Genomic DNA, 22,353 nt, shown 5'->3' with positions numbered 1-22,353 from the left:
GTTTTTTTTTTTTTTTTTTTTTTTGAGACGGAGTTTCGCTCTTGTCGCCCAGGCTGGAGTGCAGTGGTGCGATCTCTGTTCACTATAAGCTCTGCCTCTTGGATTCACGCCATTCTCCTGCCTCAGCCTCCTGAGTAGCTGGGACTACAGGTGCCCGCCACCTCGCCCGGCTAGTTTTTGTTGTAGTTTTTAGTAGAGACAGGGTTTCACCATGTTAGCCAGGATGGTCTCGATCTCCTGACCTCGTGATCTACCCACCTCAGCCTCCCAAAGTACTGGGATTACAGGCGTGAGCTATTGCACTTGGCCTATTCTTTATTTTTATTTTTGATATGGAGTCTCACTGGTCGCCCAGGCTGGAGTGTAGTGCTGTGGTCTCGGCTCACTGCAAGCTCCGCCTCCCGGTTTCACGCCATTCTCCTGCCTCAGCCTCCCGAGTAGTTGGGACTACAGGTGCCCGCCACCACACCTGGCTAATTTTTTGTATTTTTAGTAGAGACGGGGTTTCACCGTGTTAGCCAGGATGGTCTCAATCTGACCTCATGATCCTCCTGCCTCAGCCTCCCGAAGTGCTGGGATTACAGGTGTGAGCTACCACGCCCAGCCTCTGTTCTTTTTTAATAGTACAAAAGTTAAGGTGGTATGTGGAAGCTGAACTTTTTTTAAAATTTTTTTGAGATAGAGTCTTTGTTGCGCAGGCTGGAGTGCAGTGGCACGATGTCGGCTCACTTCAAGCTCTGCCTCCCGGGTTCATGCCATTCTGCAACCTCAGCCTCCCGAGTAGCTGGGACTACAGGTGCTCGCCACCACATCTGGCTAATTTTTGTATTTTTTAGTGGAGACGGTTTCACCATGTTAGCCAGGATGGTCTCCATCTGACCTCGTGATCCACTGGCCTCGACTTCTCAAAGTGGGATTATGGGTGCGAGCCACCACACCTGACCAACCCATTATATGTTGAAAACGTAAATAAAAAATGTAAAGGCCGGCTTGTGGCTCACACCTGTAATCCCAGCATTTTGGGAGACCGAGGCAGGCGGATCACAGAGATCAAGGATTGCTTGAGCTCAGGAGAGACCAGCCTGGGTGACATGGTGAAAGCCTGTCTCTACTAAGAATAGGATAACTAGCCGGGCTTGGTGATGGGCACCTGTAATCCCAGCTACTTGGGAGGCTGAGGCACGGGAATCGTTTGAACGCTGGCGGTGGAGGTTGCAGTGAGCCGGATACCTCCACTGCACTCTTGCCTGGGTGACAGAGTGACACTCTGTCTCAAAAAATTAAGTTACCTCCCAGTGTTGTCAGTTGGCACATACTAAGTCTCAATAGAATGCTTGCTGACTGCACTCTTGCCTGGGTGACAGAGTGACACTCTGTCTCAAAAAATTAAGTTACCTCCCAGTGTTGTCAGTTGGCACATACTAAGTCTCAATAGAATGCTTGCTGTTATCCTCTTTTTTTTTTTTTTTTTTTTTGAGACGGAGTCTCGCTCTGTCACCCAGGCTGGAGTGCAGTGGCGCGATCTCGGCTCACTGCAAGCTCCGCCCCCCGGGTTCACGCCATTCTCCTGCCTCAGCCTCCTGAGTAGCTGGGACTACAGGCGCCCGCCACCACGCCCGACTAATTTTTTTTTGTATTTTTAGTAGAGACGGGGTTTCACCGTATTAGCCAGGATGGTCTCAATCTCCTGACCTCGTGATCCGCCTCTCTCGGCCTCCCAAAGTGCTGGGATTACAGGCGTGAGCCACCGCGCCCGGCCTGTTATCCTCTATTTTGAGACGAACAGGAGCCCTGTGAATGACAACCCCGGATTGGCCTCATTTGCATTTTAAGTATTTAGAATGTGGGTAACAGTTTTCAGAGGAGGAAACTGCCACATAGGGCCTAAAGCATTCCCGGGGTCCACTCCAGGAGCTGCCATGCGCGCTCAGGCACAGGTGAACCATCCATTCGCGCATCCGGTCCTCTGGGAAGGCAGGAAGCGGGATGCAGGGCTTCAGCTTCACTTCTCTAGCTTCAGCACCAGGGTCAGAGGAGAGGCGGGCGGGGCGATCAAGGGGCCAGAATTCGGCCTTTTTTCAGTCCGCGGCCCAGCGTCGACTGCAGCCAATCAAATCAGGGATGGCGAGTCCTCAGCCAATGGCGAGGCTGCATCCGGGTGCGGGGGCCGAAAAGGCAGCTGGGGGCGGGGTGTTGAGGTGCGGCGCGAGCGGCGGGCGGATCGGCCAATAGGCGGCGGGAGGACCGGCCAATAGGCGGCGGGATCTGCTTCCCGGGGGCGGGCACTGGCGAGTGTGGTGACGTCGACGCAGGCGCGTCGCGGCGCCGGGGCGCGGGGCTTCTGGAGGAGGCGGCGGTGGCCAGCGAGGCGGCGCCGGCCGTGGACTCCGGACGACGGAGGGTGAGGAGCGGACTCGGGCCGAGACTGAAGGGCTGGGTGGGTTCGGAGCGGCGCTCCGGGGGCCCGCGGAGGACGAGGGAGGGAGAGAACCTGAGGGGCTGGTAGGTTTGGGGACCCATCTGGTTGACTGGGCCGGGGAAGGGGCTCGGCCGGGCCTGCGAGGGGCGTGGCGGCACCAGGGATGCTGGATCGGAGCCTTAGGGATGGGGAAGGCCTTGGGGGCGGTTCTGCAAAGGTAGCCATTGGGGTCTGCCTAGGGGCTTGTGCGGAGATTTGGGGCGAGAGGGGGTGGAGGACGGTGGAGGACACTCAGATGGTGTCCTTTTTGGAGGCCCGTTTTGGGGGGTAGGGGAGACTGCGGTTGGGGGACTTTGATACATGAAGCGGGGAGGAAGAGGTTAATCTTGCGAGGACGGTGGAGGTCAGCGCCGGAGGGAGGCAAAGTGGGCTTGCAGGAGCGTGGAAGGCGTCGTCCAGTTCCTGGAAAATTCAGAATTGGAGGGAGTCAGAGATGGTTAGGGGTAGGCGGGGGTGTTCCATCGATGAGGTTCTTCAGAGACCTACCGAGGGCAAGGACAAGGGAGGGGTTAAGGTAGTAACTTAACTTGAGAATTTTGACCAGAATGGCAGCACTTTGGGAGGCCGAGGTGGGACGATCGCTTGAGCCGTGGAGTTTTGCACCACTGCACTCCAGCCTGGGCGACGGGGCGAGACTCCTTCTCAAAACAACAACAACAAAAAGAAGTAGACTTGAGAACTTCGTTAAGACATTGGCCAGGGAGTAAGGTAGCCCTGGGATTTGAGGTTGAGGGGAGCGTGGGGAACGTGCAGGAATGGTGGGGGATTTTGGCTGAGCAGGTTGGGAGAAGTCTAGGAGAGGCAAAGAAAGGCGCCGGCAGCGTCAGGGAAGTCAGAATTATGTGTCTGGAGAGTTTTGTGGGGTGAAGGTGGCCCAGTGGGGCTGTTACTAACCTTTTGAGTGGTTATGGGGCTTTAAAAGAGGTGACATGACAGGACCCAGCCCACTAAACACAGCACCTCTATGAGGAGTCTGGAGCTTCAGAGTGGAGAGGTGGGAGGCTTGTGTTTGGTAGGCAGGTCTGTCCATTAATCTAGGAGAAAAGGGTGGTGTCTCAGTTCCTCACTTCTCTCTTTCCCTGTCTCCTCCAGGGTCACCATTAGGGGACTCCTGAGGTCGTATCTCCAGGCTGCGGTGACTACACTTTCCCTGGAGTGGAAGCTGCTGGAAGGCAGACCGGCCGCCATGTCCACGTTCAGGCAGGAGGACGTGGAGGACCATTATGAGATGGGGGAGGAGCTGGGCAGGTAAGCTGTCCGCCCCCACGGCTGGGCTCCAGGGATAGGAGGGAGGCGCTGTGGGGTTTTCTGAACAGCAACTCTCCTTCCTGTTCTTTATCCTGTATCTTGAGAAGGAATGAGTCAGTACCGTGTGCTGGTGGAAAAAATTTGGGCGGTGGAGTCAGACAGCCCTGGCTGTGAATTCCTGCTTGTGAATCGTCAGTTTCCTGTGGGGAGGAAAGTAATTGAGTCTTTACAGCAGCCAATACTGTGCCTGGCATGGGGCACCAGAGCAACAGATGCCAGCTGCTTTTGTTATTAAAAGGTGTGTCTTCTGCCTGGGCAACATAGCAAGACTCCATCTCTACAAAAAATAAAAATGAAAAAAATTAGCCAGGTGTGGTAGCTCATGCCTGTAGTTCCAGCTACTAGGGAAACTGAGACAGGAGGATGGCTTGAGCCCAGGAGTCGGAGGCTGCAGTGAGCTATGATTGTGCCACCGCACTGCGGCCTGGGCAACACAGTAAAACCCCATTTATTTAAAAAAAAAAAAAAATTCTTCGTGTGTGAATCGTCTTTTGTGGGAGGCCCTTGAGTTTTTTCCTAGCTCTTGGATATTTAAAGGAGGGGGAGGGAGGGGCGTGTCTCCCAGCTGCGCCCACACCTCTGTCAATTGTTTAACATTCTTGTGGGAAAAAGCAGAGGTTTCCTCTTCCAGGGAGGCAGCCGATTTCCTGCCTGTCTGGAGCTTGGAGGGTCCCCTGAGACCCCGCCCCCTCCAGACCAGCCAGACACCACTAGGCCCTGCCTCCTTTTGTAGAGCCTCCAACCTTATTTGGTGAGTTTGCTGCTGGCCAGCCTCCCTGGAGCCGCCCCATGATGTCACCAGAAGGGAATGTAAATAACTGAGCTCTGTGTCAGGCTGGGGAGAGTGCTGCGGCCCTTTTGGGATCCTGAGGTCCCTCCTTCAGGAATTTCTTCCCTTAGTGGCAGAGAAAGCACGCCCCCTCCTCCCATAGTGACTTCTCCTGCTTCAGTGTTGAAATTGTGTTAGGACCTCCTGCTAGGGGTCATTTGGCAAAAGTCAGCAAAATTCAGCCAAATTGATTATGTCTATTTCTTTTTTTTTTTTTTTTTTTTGAGACGGAGTCTCGCTGTGTCTCCCAGGCTGAAGTGCAGTGGCGCGATCTCGGCTCACTGCAAGCTCCGCCCCCTGGGTTCACGCTATTCTCCCGACTCAGCCTCCCAAGTAGCTGGGACTACAGGCGCCCGCTACCACGCCCGGCTAATTTTTTTGTATTTTTAGTAGAGACGGGGTTTCACCGTGTTAGCCAGGATAGTCTCGATCTCCTGACCTCGTGATCCACCCGCCTCGGCCTCCCAAAGTGCTGGGATTACAGGCTTGAGCCAGATTATGTCTATTTCTTTTAACCCGCTGATTTCACCTGTAGGAATTAATTCTTTGGAAAAATGTAAATACATGGATGGAATGACTTAAGACTGGGGTAGTTGCTGGAACAACGTTTACCAGGACAACAGCCTTTTTTTTTTTTTTTTTTTTTTTTTTGAGACGGAGTCTCCCTCTATCACCCAGGCTGGCGTGCAGTGGCGCGATCTCGGCTCACTGCAAGCTCTGCCTCCCGGGTTCACGCCATTTTCCTGCCTCAGCCTCCCCAGCAGCTAGGACTACAAGCGCCTGCCACCATGCCCGGCTAATTTTTTTGTATTTTTAGTAGAGACGGGATTTCACCATGTTAACCAGGATGGTCTTGATCTCCTGACCTCATGATGCGCCCGCCTCAGCCTCCCAAAGTGTTGGGATTACAGGTGTGAGCCACCGCACCCGGCCTTTTTTTTTTTTTTTCTTGACACTGTTTCATTCTGTCACCTAGGCTGGAGTGCAGTGATAAGATCTCGGCTCACTGCAACCTCGGCCTCCTGGGTTCCGGGTATTCTCCAGCCTCAGCCTCCTGAGTAGCTGGCATTATAGGCGCCTGCCACCACCCCCGGCTAAATTTTGTATTTTTAGTAGAGACGGGGTTTCACCATGTTGGCCAGGCTGGTCTCTAACTCCTGACCTCAGGTGATTTGCTTGCTTTGGCCTCCCAAAGTGCTGGGATTATAGGCGTGAGCCACTGTGCCCTGCTGGGAACAACAGCCTCTTAAATGGCCCCCCCAAACCACTGCATCAGGGCTGGAATAGGATGCAGCTCTTAAAAAGAATCAGGCAAGGCTGGTGTGGTGTCTTCCGTCTGTAATCCTAGCGCTTTGGGAGGCCAGAGCGGGAGGATCGCTTGAGCCCAGGACTTCAAGACTAGCCTGGGTAACATAAATTGACCCCATCTCTCAAATGAACAGAAATTCATAATTAATAAAAATATTTAGCCTTCTGTTTTTGCTGTGAAGACTTGGACGTCTGGTGTGTATTTCATGTCACAGTTCTTCCCAGGACTGGCCACACCTCACGGTTTGACAGCTCTGGGTGGCCAGTGTATGCCGTTCTGAGGGCACTGCTTCAGGTAGTGGTCTGGAACGTTCTCAGAGACACATAAAGTGCAAGATGAAGGCCCAGAATGCAGCATAACGTGCTGTAATTTTTTTTTTTTTTTTTCTTTTGAGATGGAGTCTCACTCTGTCGCCCAGGCTGGAGTGCAATGGTGCAATCTCAGCTCATTGCAACCTCTGCTTCCCGGGTTCAAGCGATTCTCACGCCTCAACCTCCTGAGTATCTGGGACTACAGGCGCTTGCCAACACACCTGGCCAATTTTTTTGTATTTTTATTAGAGATGGGGTTTCAACATATTGGCCAGGCTGGTTTTGAACTCCTGACCTCAAGTGATCTTCCCGTCTTGGCCTCCCAAAGTGCTGGGATTACAGGTGTGAGCCACCACACCCGGCCTAATTTTTTTAAACTGCAAGCACGGACTGCCTGTGCACCCTCATGTCTGCTGTCCTGATTCATTTACTCGGGAGTCAGCGTGCTGCAGCCCGTGGGCCAAACCCAACTGGGGCAAACACTTCTTTTTCCCTGACACTTGATTTTATTTTATTTATTTATTTATTTATTTATTTATTTATTTATTGAGACGGAGTCTCGCTCTGTCGCCCAGGCTGGAGTGCAGTGGCTGGATCTCAGCTCACTGCAAGCTCCGCCTCCTGGGTTTACGCCATTCTCCTGCCTCAGCCTCCAGAGTAGCTGGGACTACAGGCGCCCGCCACCTCACCCGGCTAGTTTTTTGTATTTTTTTTTTTTTTTAGTAGAGACGGGGTTTCACCGGGTTAGCCAGGATGATCTCGATCTCCTGACCTCGTGATCCGCCCGTCTCGGCCTCCCAAAGTGCTGGGATTATAGGCTTGAGCCACTGCGCCCGGCCTGATGCTTGATTTTATATGGTCTGCAAGCTAGGAATGGTTTGGAATTTTAATTTTTTTTTTTTTTTTTGAGACAGGGTCTCACTTTGTCACCGAGGCTGGAGTATAGTGGTGAGATCTCTGCTTACTGCAGCCTCGACCTCACGGGTTCAAGCAATTCTCCTACCTCAGCCCCCTAAGTAGCTGTAGCCGGGACTACAGGCTCCCGCCACCATGCCACGCCTGGGTAATTTTTTTGTATTTTTTGTGCAGAGGGGGTTTCACCATGTTGGCCAGGCTTGTCTCAAATTCCTGACCTCGGGAGTTTGATCCACCCACCTTGGCCTCCCAAAGTGCTGGGATTACAGGTGTGAGCTACTGTGCCTAGCCCACATTTTTTTTTTTTTAAATTGAGTCGGAATCTGGCTCTGTTGCCCAGGCTGGAATGCAGTGACTCGATCTTGGCTCACTGCAACCTCCGCTTCCCAGGTTCAAGCAATTCTCCTGCTTCAGCCTTCCAAGCAGCTGGAATTATAGGCGCCTGCCACCATGCCTGGTCAATTTTTGTATTTTTGGTAGAGATGGGGTTTTGCCATGTTGACCAGGCTGGTCGCGAACTCCTGACCTCAAATGATCTGCCCGCCTCTGCCTCCCAAAGTGCTGGGATTACAGGCATGAGCCACTGTGCCTGGCCCCAGCCCACACTATTTTTTATTTATTTATTTTTTGAGACGGAGTCTTGCAGTGTCGCCCGGGCTGGAGTGCAATGGCGCGATCTCAGCTCACTGCAGTCTCCATCTCCTTGGTTCAAGCGATTCTCCTTGCCTCAGCCTCCCGAGTAGCTGGGATTATAGACACCCTCCAGCACGCCCGGCTAATTTTTTTGTATTTTTAGTAGAGAAAGGGCTTTCACTATGTTGGACAGGCTGGTCTCAAACTCCTGACCTCGTGATCTGCCCGCTTTTGCCTCCCAAAGTACTGGGATTTCAGGCGTGAGCCACCGTGCCCGGCTTCCCAGCCCACATTTTTAAACATCACAAACCCTATCAGTAGAAATCGTCAGCGTGTAGGCCACGCTTGGGCTGTGTCTGGGTTGTGGCAGGCACTTAAGAAGTGGTTTGGGGCCGGGCGCGGTGGCTCAAGCCTGTAATCCCAGCACTCTGGGAGGCCGAGGCGGGCGGATCACGAGGTCAGGAGATCGAGACCATGCTGGCTAACACGGTGAAACCCCGTCTCTACTAAAAAAAATACAAAAAACTAGCCGGGCGAGGTGGCGGGCGCCTGTAGTCCCAGCTATTCGGGAGGCTGAGGCAGGAGAATGGCGTAAACCCGGGAGGCGGAGCTTGCAGTGAGCTGAGATCCGGCCACTGCACTCCAGCCCGGGCGACAGAGCGAGACTCCGTCTCAAAAAAAAAAAGAAAAGAAGTGGTTTGGGAGTGATACCTGAGACCATCATTGAGGAGGGCTTGCTGTGTCCCCCACCTGTGCTGGGGGCCAGGGAAGTTACAGAGAAGCGAAGCAGGTGGGCTCGGCTCTCGGAATTTCTTTCCTGGTTGGGGAGATCAAGCACCTGTAGAGTTCCACCTGTAGAGGAACTGAGAGCATGCTGGTGGCCTTGCCTCTATGGAGCAAGTCCGTCTGTGGCCAGCGAGACCGGGAGCTGTTGGAGGTGGGCGGCTGTGGTCTGGTGTTGCTGTAGCAGGACTCAGTGGCAGAACCTGAAATCCCGTTGGCAATAGCAAAACAGGGAAAGGCGTGGTTTACGGAACCGGGGAGTCCAGGTGTGCGGCGGCCGCAGGTGTGGCTGGGTGCTGGTGTGTGCGGTGCCCTGTGTCCCCCGGGCCGAGGTCCACTCCAGCGTGGAGGAGGCGCCCTGGCAGAGTGAGTGACAGGGCTTACGTGCCACCCGCAGTGCCTGGTGGCTCCCCTCTCCTGGCCTGATCTGTTCTTAGGCAGCATTCTACATGGTGGCCCCTGCCGCGAGCCCGAATCCCAGCCCAGCAGAGGGAGAGAGAGAGGCTCTCTTCCAGGCAGGCGTTCCGAGCCGTGTGGACTGGATCGGTCTCTTTGGGCTGGGGGGTGTGGTTTTCTGTTTGCCCAGGTCCAGTCATGTCCCCTTCCACCCCTTTCCTGGACCACTGAGTCCCACGGACTGGGAGTGAGCAGTAAAGGCTGCCCTGGGACAGCTGGGTCTATTAGGAGACCGGGTGGAGCTGGGAGCTGGGCAGGCAGAAGCCCGGTGCCCAGCCCCAGGTGCCCGCTTCCTGTGAGAGCACCTGGGCTCTGGAGCCTGCAGCACCTGTTTTGAAGGTTTGAATCCTCCCGCCGCTGGCTGACTGCATGTCCTCGGGCTAGTTGCTTTCCTTTTCTCAGCCTCAGTTTCTTTAAAATGCGAATAGTGGCCAGGTGCAGTGGCTCCACCTGTAATGCCAACATTTTGTGGGGGTGGAGTGGGAGGATCTCCTGAGGTCAGGAGTTCCAAACCAGCCTGGGCAATACAGCAAGATCTTGTCTCTACAAAAAATAGAATGCATAAATTAGGTGTGGCAGCATGTGCCTGTAGTCCCACCTACTTGGGAGGGATCGCTTGAGCCCAGGAGTTAGAGACCAGCGTGGGCAATAGAGTGAGACCTCATCTTTACAAAAAGAAAAAAAGAACTGGGTGTGGTGGTGTGTGCCTGTAGTCCAAGCTGCTTGAGAGGCCGAGGCAGGAGGATTGCCCGAGCCCAGGAGGTCGAGGCTGCAGTGAGCCATGAATGAACTACTGCACTCCAGTCTGAGCAACAGAACCAGACCCTGTCTCAAAAAAACAAAAAAAAAGGATGGGTCTGGCCCTTGCTTTGTAGGGTTAACTCGGAGATGGATGGAAATGACACCAAGACAGCCTGGAACTCAGACCCTCCAGTGATCAGCCCCGGGTGGGGAGGAAGCGTGGACCAGATCAGCCCTGGGTTGGGGGGGAAGCGTGGACCGGATCAGCCCCGGGTGGGGAGGAAGCGTGGACCGGATCAGCCCTGCAGTGGGGGAGGAAGCGTGGACCGGATCAGCCCTGCAGTGGGGGAGGAAGCGTGGACCGGATCAGCCCCGGGTGGGGAGGAAGCGTGGACCGGATCAGCCCTGGCTGGGAAGGAAGCGTGGACCGGATCAGCCCTGCAGTGGGGGAGGAAGCGTGGACCGGATCAGCCCCGGGTGGGGAGGAAGCGTGGACCGGATCAGCCGTGGGTGGGGAGGAAGCGTGGACCGGATCAGCCCTGCAGTGGGGGAGGAAGCGTGGACTGGATCAGCCCCGGGTGGGGAGGAAGCGTGGACCGGATCAGCCCTGCAGTGGGGGAGGAAGCGTGGACCGGATCAGCCCCGGGTGGGGAGGAAGCATGGACCGGCTCTGCCCTGCAGTGGGGAGGAAGCGTGGACTGGATCAGCCCTGCGGGGGGAGGAAGCGTGGACTGGATCCGTCCTGGGTAGGGAGGAAGCATGGACTGGATCCTCCCTGCAGTGGGGAGGAAGCGTGGACTGGATCGCCCTGGGTGGGGAGGAAGCGTGGACCAGATCAGCCCTGGGTGGGGAGGAAGCGTGGACTGGATCAGCCCTGGGTAGGGAGGAAGCGTGGACTGGATCCTTCCCGCAGTGGGGAGGAAGCATGGACCAGATCAGCCCTGGGTGGGGAGGCAGTGTGGACCGGATCCGCCTTACAGTCGGGGAGACAGTGTGAACTGGATCCACCCAGGGTTGGGGGGCAGTGTGGACCGGATCTGCCCTGCAGTCGGGGAGGCAGTGTAGACTGGATCTGCCGTGGGTGGGGAGGCAGTGTGGACCGGATCCGCCCTGTAGTGGGGGAGGAAGCGTAGACTGGATCAGCCGGGGGTGGGGAGGAAGTGTGGACCTGGTGGCCCAGAGGCTGGCCTCCCCCATATTCTCAGCCTGGGGCTCTTACGTGGGTGACTGTGATAAGCCCTCAGGTTCAGAGGCATGAGTGAGCTGGGATTCCGTTCTGAGCAGTACTTCGTGTCTCCTGACTTTTATTGTTGATTGACTTTGGACTAGCTGCTGGAAATCACCACTGTTAACAGGGCTGGGAGCAAAGCAGAGCCACGTCCGCTCACCTTTGGACCACAGGCTACTGCTGACCCGACTCACTGGGGGTGAAGGAGCATGGACACGCTTCTTTTGCGCCTGTGTGTGTGTGCTAATTATGTTTTGTAGAGATAGGGTCTCACTGTGTTACACCCAGTCTGGACTCGAACTCCTGACCTCAAGTGATCCTCCCATCTCAGCCTTCCAAAGTGTTTGGATTACAGGCATAAGCCTCTGCACCCAGCCTCCTCTTTATTTTTTAGTTCAGGTTGGAATAACACTAGAGGGATAAAATCTGCGTGTTTAAAAAGGAGGCAACCCGGCCAGGCGTGGTGGCTTATGCCTGTAATCCCAGCACTTTCGGAGGTCAAGGCAGGCAGATCACTTGAGGTCAGGAGTTTGAGACCAGCCTGGGCAACCTGGTGAAACCCCATCTGCACTAAAAATATAAAAATTAGCCGGGCGTAGTGGTGCGCGCCTGTAATCCCAGCTACTTGAGAGGCTGAGGCAGGAGAATCACTTGAACTCAGGAGGCAGAGGTTGCAGTGAGCCGAGATCGCACCACTGCACCCCAGCCTGGGTGACAGAGTGAGACTCTGTCTCAAAAATAAATAAATGAATAAATAAATAAATAAAGAGGCAACACATCCAGATATTCCGAGTTCCTGGCACGCGGGTACCACTGGATTTGGATGCTGTGGCTGTGGGAGTCCTCCTGCGATAGGAGGTGGAAGTATTACCATCAGCCTGGTGGGTGCAGGCAGAGGGGAAGGAGGAAGGAGCTCCAGGTGCAGGGAGTGCTACAGCAAGGACGGCGCCAGGGTGGGAGCAGAATGTATGCAGGGGGCTGGGCGCGGTGGCTCAAGCCTGTAATCCCAGCACTTTGGGAGGCCAAGATGGGCGGATCACAAGGTCAGGAGATCGAGACCATCCTGGCTAACATGGTGAAACCCCGTCTCTACTAAAAATACAAAAAACTAGCCGGGCGAGGTGGCGGGCGCCTGTAGTCCCAGCTACTCGGGAGGCTGAGGCAGGAGAATGGCGTAAACCCGGGAAGCGGAGCTTGCAGTGAGCTGAGATCCAGCCACTGCACTCCAGCCTGGGCGACAGAGCGAGACTCCGTCTCAAAAAAAAAAAAAAAAAAAAAAAGAATGTATGCAGGGGATGTTGTGTTGCAGGCGGCCTGGGCCGGGTGGGCCGAGTCTGAGGGAGCAGAATGTATGCAGGGGACATCGTGTTGCACGCAGCCTGGGCCGGGTGGGCCGAGTCTGATGAGGACTGCCTCGCTTTCCTCCCACCTCTGCCCTTGGCTGTCAGCGTGAGGCTCCTGCAGCCGCTGTAACAAACCCCACAAGTGAGTGCCCTGGATGACCATGGCTTCCCTCGGGGGTTCTGAGTCTACCGTGGACCCACAGGGCTGGGCCCTCCTGGAGGCTCCAGGGGGGAATTCGGTTCCCACCTTTCCCAGAGTCTGGAGGCACCTGCTTGGCTCTCGGGGACTCCTTCCTTCCCCTTCACAGCCACAGCGCAGCCTCTTCCAGTCTCTCTCTGACTCTCATCTCACGAGGATGCTACGAGGACACTGGGCGCCGGATTACCCAGGATGCTCTCCCATCTCCAGATCCTTAACCTCATCCCATCTGCCGAGCCCCTTCTGCTGTTAAGACGCCATCTTGGCAGGTCCCAGGGGTTAGCACGTGGATGATGTCTTTGAAGGGGCTGTTATGTTTAGTCTCCCCCATGATCAGTAATAATTGGGCACCTCCCCTTGCCCATCTCAAATGTCCCTGCCTCTGACCCCCGGCGTGCAGAGCATGTCCCTGGTGGCCCGCCATGGGAGTTGTTACCAGCACACCCTGACCTGGGTCTCCTGGAGGTGCAGTGAGCACACATTGTTTATCTGTGGCCCTCCATGCTGCTGGGACGTGAGGCCCGGAAGGACAGGCCCACGCCCAGCCCATGGCAGCGACTCCAGCGCCTGGAGCAGGGCTTAGGCCTTTTGTGTCTGGCGTGATGTCCTCAAGGTTCCTCCATGCTGTGGCCCGTCGTGGGGCTTGTTCCTGTTCGTGGCTGGCTCGGGCTCCGGTGTGTGGATGGGCCACCCTGTGTTGACCATGCTTCCGCTGACGGGCGTTTGAGCTGTCTCCACCCGCGGCTGCTGTGGCGGTGCTGCTGTGAGCGTCCCTGTGGAAGTTACCGCGTGGACGTGTGTGTGCGTTTCTTGTGGAGATCCCGGGAGTGGACTTGTGGGTTACGTGGAAACTCCGTGTTGAAGCTTCCAAGGGGCCAGGCTGTTTCCACAGCTCCACCCGGGCGCGTGCGGCTCCGGCCCCACATCCTCACTCTGGTCTCTTGTCTCGTGCACATGCGTGTTTCTTTCCCTCTGTACGCTGAGTAGGGAGCGCTTTCGAGGTCAGTGGCATAGATTTACGAAAATGGTCAAATGAATTCTGCGGTGACTAGTTTGGTCAGGATGGAACTGCAACAAATAAAAAGCAAACGCTCCCTCTGTGCACGCGCCCTCAACCCCCTCCTGGGGGCTGCTGCGGACAGGCTGCTGCGTAGCCTCGGGACCTTTCTGACGAAAAACACCGTGTTCTCCGCCTCACGGAGTGGGTGGCGTCGCGAAGGTCTCTTCTTGTCCACACGTAAAGAGCTGGCCTGTTCTTTCTTGTGACGGAGTAAAATTCCCCTGGATTAATCCAAATCTCTCCCAGTTCCCGTTGATTTCTTTTCAGTTATTTGTCTGGAAATGAGTGCCTCTCTTTTTTTTTTTTTTTTTTTTTTTTTTATTAGAGACAAAGTCTCACTCCATCGCCCAAGCTGAAGGGTGGTGGTGCGATCACAGCTCACTACAGCCTTGAATTCCTGGGCTCAAGTGCTTCTGTCTCAGCCTGCCGAGCAGCTGGGACTGCAGGTGCACCACACACCTTGCTCTTTGTTTGTTTTTTTGAGACAGAGTCTCGCTCTGTTGCCTAGTCTGGAATGCGATGGCATGATCTCAGCTCACTGTAACCTCCGCCTCCTGGGTTCAGGCAATTCTCCTATCTCAGCTTCCCAAGTCACTGGGACTACAGGCGCCCACCACCATGCCTGGCTAATTTTGTATTTTTATAGTAGAGACAGGGTTTCACCATGTTGGCCAGGCTGGTCTTGAACTCCTGTCCTCAAGTGATCCGCCCGCCTTGACCTCCCAAAGTGTTGGGATTACAAGCATGAGCCACTGTGCCTGGTCACCTTGCTTATTTTTTTAAATTTATTTTTATTATTTTTATTTATTTATTTATTTTTTTGACATGGAGTCTCGCTCTGTCGCCCAGGCTGGAGTGCAGTGGCCAGATCTCAGCTCACTGCAAGCTCCGCCTCCCGGGTTTACGCCATTCTCCGGCCTCAGCCTCCCGAGTAGCTGGGACTACAGGCGCCGCCACCTCGCCCGGCTAGTTTTCTGTGTTTTTTTTTCAGTAGAGACGGGGTTTCACCGTGTTAGCCAGGATGGTCTCAATCTCCTGACCTCGTGATCCGCCCGTCTCAGCCTCCCAAAGTGCTGGGATTACAGGCTTGAGCCACTGCGCCTGGCCTTTGCTTATTTTTTAGTATTTCTTTTTTGTAGAGATGGGGTCTCACTGTGTTGCCCAGGCTGGTCTCAAACTCCTAGGCTCAAGCTATCCTCCCTCGTCAGCCTCCCAGAGTGATAGAATTACGGGTGTGAGCCACTGCACCTGGCTCAGTTCTCTCTTTATTTTTTAAATTCACTTTTATTTTTTTTTGAGACAGGGTCTTGCTGTGTTGCCCAGGCTGGAGTGCAGTGGCGCCATCTCAGCTCACTGCAACCTCTGCCTCCCGGGTTCAAGCGATTCTCCTGCCTCAGCCTTCTGAGTAGCTGGGATTACAGGTGCCCGCCACCAAGCCCAGCTAATTTTTTGTATTTTTGGTAGAGGCGGGGTTTCACCATGTTGGCCAGGCTGGTCTTGAACTCCTGAGCTCAAGTCATCGGCCTGCCTGGAACTCCCAAAGTGCTGGGACGACAGGCCTGAGCCACCGTGACTGGTCCCCCCTCAGTTCCCTCTTGATATGCATTGAACTCTTCGTTCTTTCACTTTTCAATAATATGCTGGTGCCATATGGTGAGTGCTGGCTCTGCACTCGCCTCCGCACACCTGCTGGGCATAGCCCTGGGATGGGTGGGAACGCTGCGTCTGATGGTGCGGGACTCTGGGGAATTGCTCTTTGAGAAGGCGTGGAGTCTGCTCCCCTGCAGCGGCTGGCTCATGTCTTTTGATGTGCCTGGTGCAGGGCTGCGCCCAGAGGAGCAGGTGGAGGTGGCGGGGAGCCAGCCACCCCCACTCACTCACTCCCCTTCCTCCAGCGGCCAGTTTGCGATCGTGCGGAAGTGCCGGCAGAAGGGAACGGGCAAGGAGTACGCGGCCAAGTTCATCAAGAAGCGCCGCCTGTCATCCAGCCGGCGCGGGGTGAGCCGGGAGGAGATCGAGCGGGAGGTGAACATCCTGCGGGAGATCCGGCACCCCAACATCATCACCCTGCACGACATCTTCGAGAACAAGACGGACGTGGTCCTCATCCTGGAGCTGGTCTCTGGCGGGGAGCTCTTCGACTTCCTGGCGGAGAAGGAGTCGCTCACGGAGGACGAGGCCACTCAGTTCCTCAAGCAGATCCTGGACGGCGTCCACTACCTGCACTCCAAGCGCATTGCACACTTTGACCTGAAGGTGAGCCCCGTGGGGCCGGCCAGTGTGGGGGCGGGGAAGAGCCTGGAGAGCACCTCTTGCTTGTGGGGGTGAGGGTGGGGGGAGCTTGGGAGCGTGGGGGTGAGAGTGGGGGGTGTGTGGGGGTCAGGTTGGGGGGAGCGTGGGGGTGAGAGTGGGGCCTGCATGGGGGTGAGGTTAGGGGGCGCGTCGGGGTGAGGTTGGGGGAGGCCCGTGCTTTCCCGCTGAGCCCCGTCCCGCCCCAGCCGGAAAACATCATGCTGCTGGACAAGAACGTGCCCAGCCCACGCATCAAGCTCATCGACTTCGGCATCGCGCACAAAATCGAGGCGGGGAATGAGTTCAAGAACATCTTCGGCACCCCAGAGTTTGTGGGTGAGGCCCTGCCCAGTGGGCAGCCCAGCCTGGGGAGGGTGGTCTGGGGCTGCCCGCTGGGCATGGGGTGGGTCATGCCCGGCGCCAGCTGCCGCTTCCATAGCCCTGAGGCTGCCCCTCTTGGGCCCGGCATTGCGGGAGGTCAGGGCCTCCGTTTGGTGCAGCCCAGCTGTCCTACCGTCAGGCCCTGAGGGCCAGCTCTGCCGCATTCCTGCCCCAAGGGCCGTGATGTGCTGAGCCTTGACCCCGTGCCTGTGTCGTGAGCCTCTTCCTTGGCCCGTGTGTCCCCAGTGCCTGATCCACATCTCCCTGTTCTGCAGCCCCAGAGATTGTGAACTATGAGCCGCTGGGCCTGGAGGCGGACATGTGGTGAGTGTGCCGCCCCCTCCCCCGGGCCTCCCTGCTGTCCTGGAGCGCAGGCCAGCGCTGCAGCTGGGGATGAAGCGGGGCCTTGCTGCTGCTCGAGTATGGGGGGACCATTGCCCTAGAACAGGGGCTCTGGACGCCCTCGTCCTAGGAGGGCGGGCGGGGCCCTGCACTGGGAGGGGAGGCGGCCCCACACCGCACTGACCTCTTCCTCTTGTCTGTCCCCAGGAGCATCGGCGTCATCACCTACATCCTGTGAGTACCTGGTGGGGGCCCCTCAGCTGTGCAGCACAGCTGGCACGGGTCCCGGGCTCCGTGTGTTTCATGCGGATGCTGGGGTTCCCTAGCCTGGCTGTGACCCATCACGGGTGCTCAGGGTATACCGGGTGAACGGATGAGTGATTCTCTGTGGCTGCTGTTCCAGAGGCTTCTGAAGAGTTCTGAAGGCAGGATGCTCACAGAGCACTTGAGCAGGCCCCGGGTTCGGGGGTGTGTATGCTCCTGTCCCTGCTGCTGCTAGGGAGCCCAGCCTCCTCAAAGTGCAAGGAAGGGACCTGGCCCCAGGCTGGGTTTTGACTCCTCCCTGGGCCACACATGGGCCTGCCGTTGCTTATTATTTTTATTTGTTGAGACGGGGTCTTAGCTGTTGCCCAGGCTGGAGTGCTGTCCTAGCTCACTGCAGCCTGCACCTCCCAGGCTTAAGCAGTCCTCCCACCTCAGCCTCCCGAGTACCTGGGACTACATGTGCACACCACCATGCTTGGCTTTTATTTATTTATTTATTTTAACGGAGTTTCACTCTTGTTGCCTAGGCTGGAGGGCAGTGGTGCGATCTCGGCTGTGGACTGCAACCCCCATCTCCCGGGTTCAAGTGATTCTCCTGCCTCAGTCTCGAGTAGCTGGGATTACAGGCGCCCATCACCACACCCAGCTAATTTTTGTATTTTTAGTAGAGACGGGGTTTCACCATGTTGGTCAAGGCTGGTTTTGAACTCCTGACCTCAGGTGATCTGCCCGCCTCCGCCTCCCAAAGTGCTGGGATCACAGGTGTGAGCCACCATGCCCGGCTGGCTAATTTTTTTTTTTTTTCTTTTTTTTTTTTGAGACGGAGTTTTACTCTTGTTGCCCAGCATCAGGCTGGGAGGCAGACGCCGTCGGGCCCTCTTGCTGCCGGGCTGTTGACCTTGATCTCTTGGCTAAGGTGTTGTCGGCTTGGGCTCCCCCCTGCAGTTACCCTCCTCCCCTCGGCGTTCCTGAGGACTGGGGTCTTTCGGGTCCTGCATCTGCACAGATACTTCGAATCTCCAAGGAGACCCTGCCCGTTCATTGCTGCTGCTGTCAGTGTCAGGGTGTGGGGGTGGATTTTGAATGCCTATTGGGTGGTGGCTGGGATCGTTGCGGGAAGATTCTAGGGGCTCAGGAATGTGAGTGGCCCAGGCCCCTGCTGTCAGCCTGTCGTCTGTGCTCTGCCTGTCGTGGGCAGAACGGAGTTGGGGGCAGCCGGGGAGGTGGCACGGTTGTGGTGGGACCCCAAGACCCCACTGAACCCCGTGCCCGTCTCACAGCCTGAGCGGTGCATCCCCGTTCCTGGGCGAGACCAAGCAGGAGACGCTCACCAACATCTCAGCCGTGAACTATGACTTCGACGAGGAGTACTTCAGCAACACCAGTGAGCTGGCCAAGGACTTCATTCGCCGGCTGCTCGTCAAAGATCCCAAGTACGAGGGGCCAGCAGAGGGCACGGGGTGGGACATGGGACATGGGCCCACTCCACCCATGGAGGCTGCAGGGGACTCTCCTCCCAGCGCCACCTCCCTGCGGCTGGGGATCAGACATGGCTTCCCTCTTGGGCTGGAGAGAGGAAACTGATGGCGCAGGTTGGCCATTGCCATGGTTTTTCCTTGAGACGGAGTCTCGCTCTGTCACCTAGGCTGGAGTGCAGTGGTGCGATCTCAGCTCACTGCAGCCTCCGCCTCCCGGGTTCAGGATATTCTCCCATGTCAGCCTCCTGAGTAGCTGGAATTACAGGTGCCCGCCACCACACCTGGCTAATTGTTGTATTTTTAGTAGAGACGGGGCTTCACCGTGTTGCCCAGGCTGGTCTTGAGCTCCTGACCTCCAGTGATTTGCCCGCCTTGGCCTCCCAAAGTTCTGGAATTGCAGGCGTGACACACTGTGTCTGGCTGCTTGCCGTGTATTTAACAAACTTTTAGTTGCCAGTGTGTAAAATAAGGTTCCATGTAAAATTCCAGGTGACTTGTTTTCCTGTAAACACTTAGAATTCTGGCAGTGCTGAGCCCTCACTCATAGGGCCTTCCTGGGCCTCCCCTGACCTCCCCGGGCCTCCCTGGGTGTCCCCAGGCCTCCCCAGACCCCCAGACCTCCCTGGGCCTCCCCGGCCACCCAGCCTCTCTCTCGGGCACCTGGGTTTGCTACTCCAGCCTGAAGTCTCGGCTCTCTCCACCATCCCCCAGATAACCCTGCGCTCCCGGAAGTCCTCTTGTTCAGCTCCTGTGGTTGGCTGAGCAGAGGCTGGGGGGGACTTTAGGGCTTCTGGGGGTCCTGGGAGTCAGTCATCCGCGGGAGGACGGGACAGATGGTGCAGGTGTAACTAACCAGGGCAGGGGTCTTCCAGGCAGAGAATGACCATTGCCCAGAGCCTGGAACATTCCTGGATTAAGGTAAGTGGAGCGGGGGGAGTTCCCTGGGCTTCCCGCCTTGGCCTTCTCACTGGGGTCCGGATGGCCTTCAGCATTTAAGGCTTGTGGATGTGACAAACCCCAGTGGCTGGGAAGGGTCCCCAGAGGAGTGGGCCTGGGTGGTGGGGGTCGGGTCCTGGGCGTGGGACATGTGGCACCCGACAGACCTGGTGGCGTCCTCGGCTGGTGTGTGTCCAGCAGGGCTGAGACTCCCAGGGCCAGGGCTGCAACGTTTTTCTCGAGGGAGCACTTTTGGCTTTGCATTGGGCCGGGCAGTCTCTGTCATGAGGCGTTGACTCGGCTGCCGGATGAGCCCCTGAACCTCAGTTCACACTGGCAGGCGGGGGCTGGCAGGGCTGGGTGGCGTCGCGGGGACCCCCTCAGGCCTCCCTCCCTCCTAGGCCATCCGGCGGCGGAACGTGCGTGGCGAGGACAGCGGCCGCAAGCCCGAACGGCGGCGCCTGAAGACCACGCGTCTGAAGGAGTACACCATCAAGTCGCACTCCAGCATGCCGCCCAACAACAGCTACGCCAACTTCGAGCGCTTCTCCAAGGTGCTGGAGGAGGTGGCGGCGGCCGAGGAGGGCCTGCGTGAGCTGGAGCGAAGCCGGCGGCTCTGCCATGAGGACGTGGAGGCGCTGGCCGCCATCTACGAGGAGAAGGAGGCCTGGTACCGCGAGGAGAGCGACAGCCTGGGCCAGGACCTGCGGCGGCTGCGGCAGGAGCTGCTCAAGACCGAGGCACTCAAGCGGCAGGCGCAGGAGGAGGCCAAGGGCGCGCTGCTGGGGACCAGCGGCCTCAAGCGCCGCTTCAGCCGCCTGGAGAACCGCTACGAGGCGCTGGCCAAGCAGGTGGCCTCCGAGATGCGCTTCGTACAGGACCTGGTGCGCGCCCTGGAGCAGGAGAAGCTGCAGGGCGTGGAGTGCGGGCTGCGCTAGGCCTACTGGGATGGGCCAGGCCCCAGGACAGCTGGAGCTCGGCCTTCGGTGGGGGCGCTTACTTGGACGCTGCTCCTCCCGTCCCGTTCCAGCCCTTGTACACCGCCCCCAGGCTGGAGGCGGAGTGGGAAGAGCTGGAGGGCAAGGGTGGGTGTGGGACGGGGCTGCTTCTCTGCACAGCCTCCAAGCCGGCCTTCACCTTCGCTCCTGCATCATCAATGACGCTGGGACCCTCCAGGCAGCGTGGCCTCTGGCGCTGTGAGGGTTGGGACCCGGGATGGGACTGGCTACCGAGGCACAGCGGCCGTCCGAATGCAGCCCTGGCCCAGGCCCAGGCCTGGGGGAGGGTTTGCGGGCAGTTCGGCGGGGTGCTGCCCGCTGCTGCCACTGGCCCAGGAGGAGGTCGTGGGACAGGGAGGGTGGGGTGGACGGCGGACAGGCAGTCCCCACACTTCTGGGTGGCGCCGGGCTTGGTGGGGTCTTCTACCATGTGCCCTCCTTGCCGAGGTCGGTTCCCTGGATGTGGGGTCTTCTGCTGCGGACTCCTCCGCGAGCCCCATCCTGGCGCGTGTGCAGGCCTAGACAAGAGCGGCCCTGTGCAGCCAAGATAAATAAAACACCGGCTTCCAGATACGCAGCGTGTTGTGTGCTTCAGACCTTGGCAGGGGATAAGCAGCCTTTGGCCTCCGGGGATGTGCCCTCCGAGGCTTTCATGTTTGTCTGTGTTCCCTGCCTGCCGCTGTGCTCCTTGGGAAGAAGGGGACAAAGTTGGGTGTCCTCGCAGACCCTCACGGTGTCCTGGGAGCTGCCGCATCTTGGTCTCTGGCACCCCTGGGTGTTTGGATTGCAATGAGATGGAAGCTCCGGGCCGCTGAGGTGGATCAGAGCCATTTCTTGTCCTTTTGCGCCTTACCAGATGCTGCTGTGTCCCACGTGGGAGCCCCTGCCCCGCCTGGAGCCACAGGCCAGTGGCCTTGGAGGAGCAGGCTCAGCACAGCCACTGGGTCTCACACGTGGTTTCAGAGAGTGTCCCACCCTGCTCGGCCTTCCTGAGGAGGTTTGTTGTTTTTTTTTTTGAGATGGAGTCCCGCCCTGTCGCCCGCTGGAGTGCAGTGGTGTGATCTCGGCTCACTGTAACCTCCGCCTCCTGGATGCAAGTGGGTCTCCTGCCTCAGCCTCCCAAGTGGCTGGGATTACAGGCGTGCATCACCACACGTGGCTAATTTTTGTCTTTTGTTTTTGTTTGAGATGGAGTTTTGCTCTTGTTGCCCAGGCTGGAGTGCAATGGCACGATCTTGGCTCACTGCAACCTCCACCTCCCAGGTTCAGGCGATTCTCCTGCCCCAGCCTTCCAAGTAGCTGGGGTTACAGGCATGTGCCACCACGCTGGGCTAATTTTGTATTTTTAGTAGAGGCAGGGTTTTACCACGTTGGCCAGGCTAGTCACGAACTCCTGACCTCAGGTGATCTGCCCACCTCGGCCTCCCAAAGTGCTGGGATTCCAGGCGTAAGCCACCATGCCCAGCTGTAATTTTTGTATTTTTAATAGAGACGGGGTTTCACCTTGTTGGCCAGGCTGGTCTCGAACTCCTGACCTCGAGTGATCCGCCCTCCTTGGGCTCCCAAAGTGCTGGGATTAGAGGCGTGAGTCACTGCATCTGGCCATTTTTTTTTTTTTACTTTATTTTTTTTCATTGAGCTATGATTCACACACCCTAAAATCTTTTTTTTTAAGTGTACAATTCAGTGGTTTTAGTATATTCACAGAGGCAGGAACATGTACATCCACACAAAAATTGTATGTGAACCAGGCATCGTGGGGCTGCTTGTGGTCCCCAGTACTCAGGAGGCTGAGACAAGAGGATCACTTGAGCTCAGGAGGCGGAGGCTGCAGTGAGCTGTGGTCCCACCACTGTACTCCAGCCTCGGTGACAGAGCAACACCTTGTCTCATAAAGAAATGCACAGTGCACCAGGCATGGTGGCTCACGCCTGTATCCCCAGCACTTTGGGAGGCCGAGGTGGGCGGATCACGAGGTCAGGAGATTGAGACCATCCTGGCTAACACGGTGAAACCCCGTCTGTACTAAAAGTAAAAAAACTAGCCGGGCGTGGTGGCGGGCACCTGT

At 56.9% G+C, this 22,353-nt stretch overlaps 1 protein-coding gene across 3 annotated transcripts; it reads left to right on the top strand.

Annotated features, from left to right (window-relative positions):
• Positions 1–1,870: 1,870 nt before the first annotated feature.
• Positions 1,871–20,858, top strand: LOC139360513 (death associated protein kinase 3). 3 transcript variants are annotated; one of them, XM_071087928.1, is made up of 10 exons: positions 1,871–2,401; positions 3,024–3,187; positions 3,572–3,727; positions 15,490–15,850; positions 16,093–16,222; positions 16,543–16,591; positions 16,817–16,843; positions 18,154–18,306; positions 19,224–19,269; positions 19,689–20,858. In XM_071087928.1, the coding sequence occupies exons 3-10, from the start codon at positions 3,666–3,668 to the stop codon at positions 20,223–20,225; spliced, it is 1,365 nt and encodes a 454-aa protein (XP_070944029.1). In that variant the 5' UTR covers positions 1,871–2,401; positions 3,024–3,187; positions 3,572–3,665; the 3' UTR covers positions 20,226–20,858. The 3 variants fall into 3 exon arrangements, with proteins under 3 accessions (XP_070944029.1, XP_070944028.1, XP_070944030.1); XM_071087927.1 differs by lacking the exon at positions 3,024–3,187; XM_071087929.1 differs by lacking the exon at positions 3,024–3,187 and having other exon boundaries at positions 2,324–2,502.
• The last annotated feature ends 1,495 nt before the right edge of the window (positions 20,859–22,353 follow it).

The sequence above is a fragment of the Macaca nemestrina genome, chromosome 20, assembly GCF_043159975.1.
Source record: "Macaca nemestrina isolate mMacNem1 chromosome 20, mMacNem.hap1, whole genome shotgun sequence".
NCBI lineage: Eukaryota > Metazoa > Chordata > Mammalia > Primates > Cercopithecidae > Macaca > Macaca nemestrina.
Note: the sequence above shows the minus strand (reverse complement) of the source record. Positions and strands in the feature narration are given on the sequence as shown.

Coding starts and splice junctions, on each gene's coding strand:
- LOC139360513 (XM_071087927.1), top strand. CDS start 3,666: ATGTCCACGTTCAGGCAGGAGGACGTGGAGGACCATTATGAGATGGGG. Junction 3,728..15,489: donor ATGGGGGAGGAGCTGGGCAG/GTAAGCTGTCCG, acceptor CCCTTCCTCCAG/CGGCCAGTTTGCGATCGTGC. Junction 16,844..18,153: donor GGCGTCATCACCTACATCCT/GTGAGTACCTGG, acceptor CCCGTCTCACAG/CCTGAGCGGTGCATCCCCGT.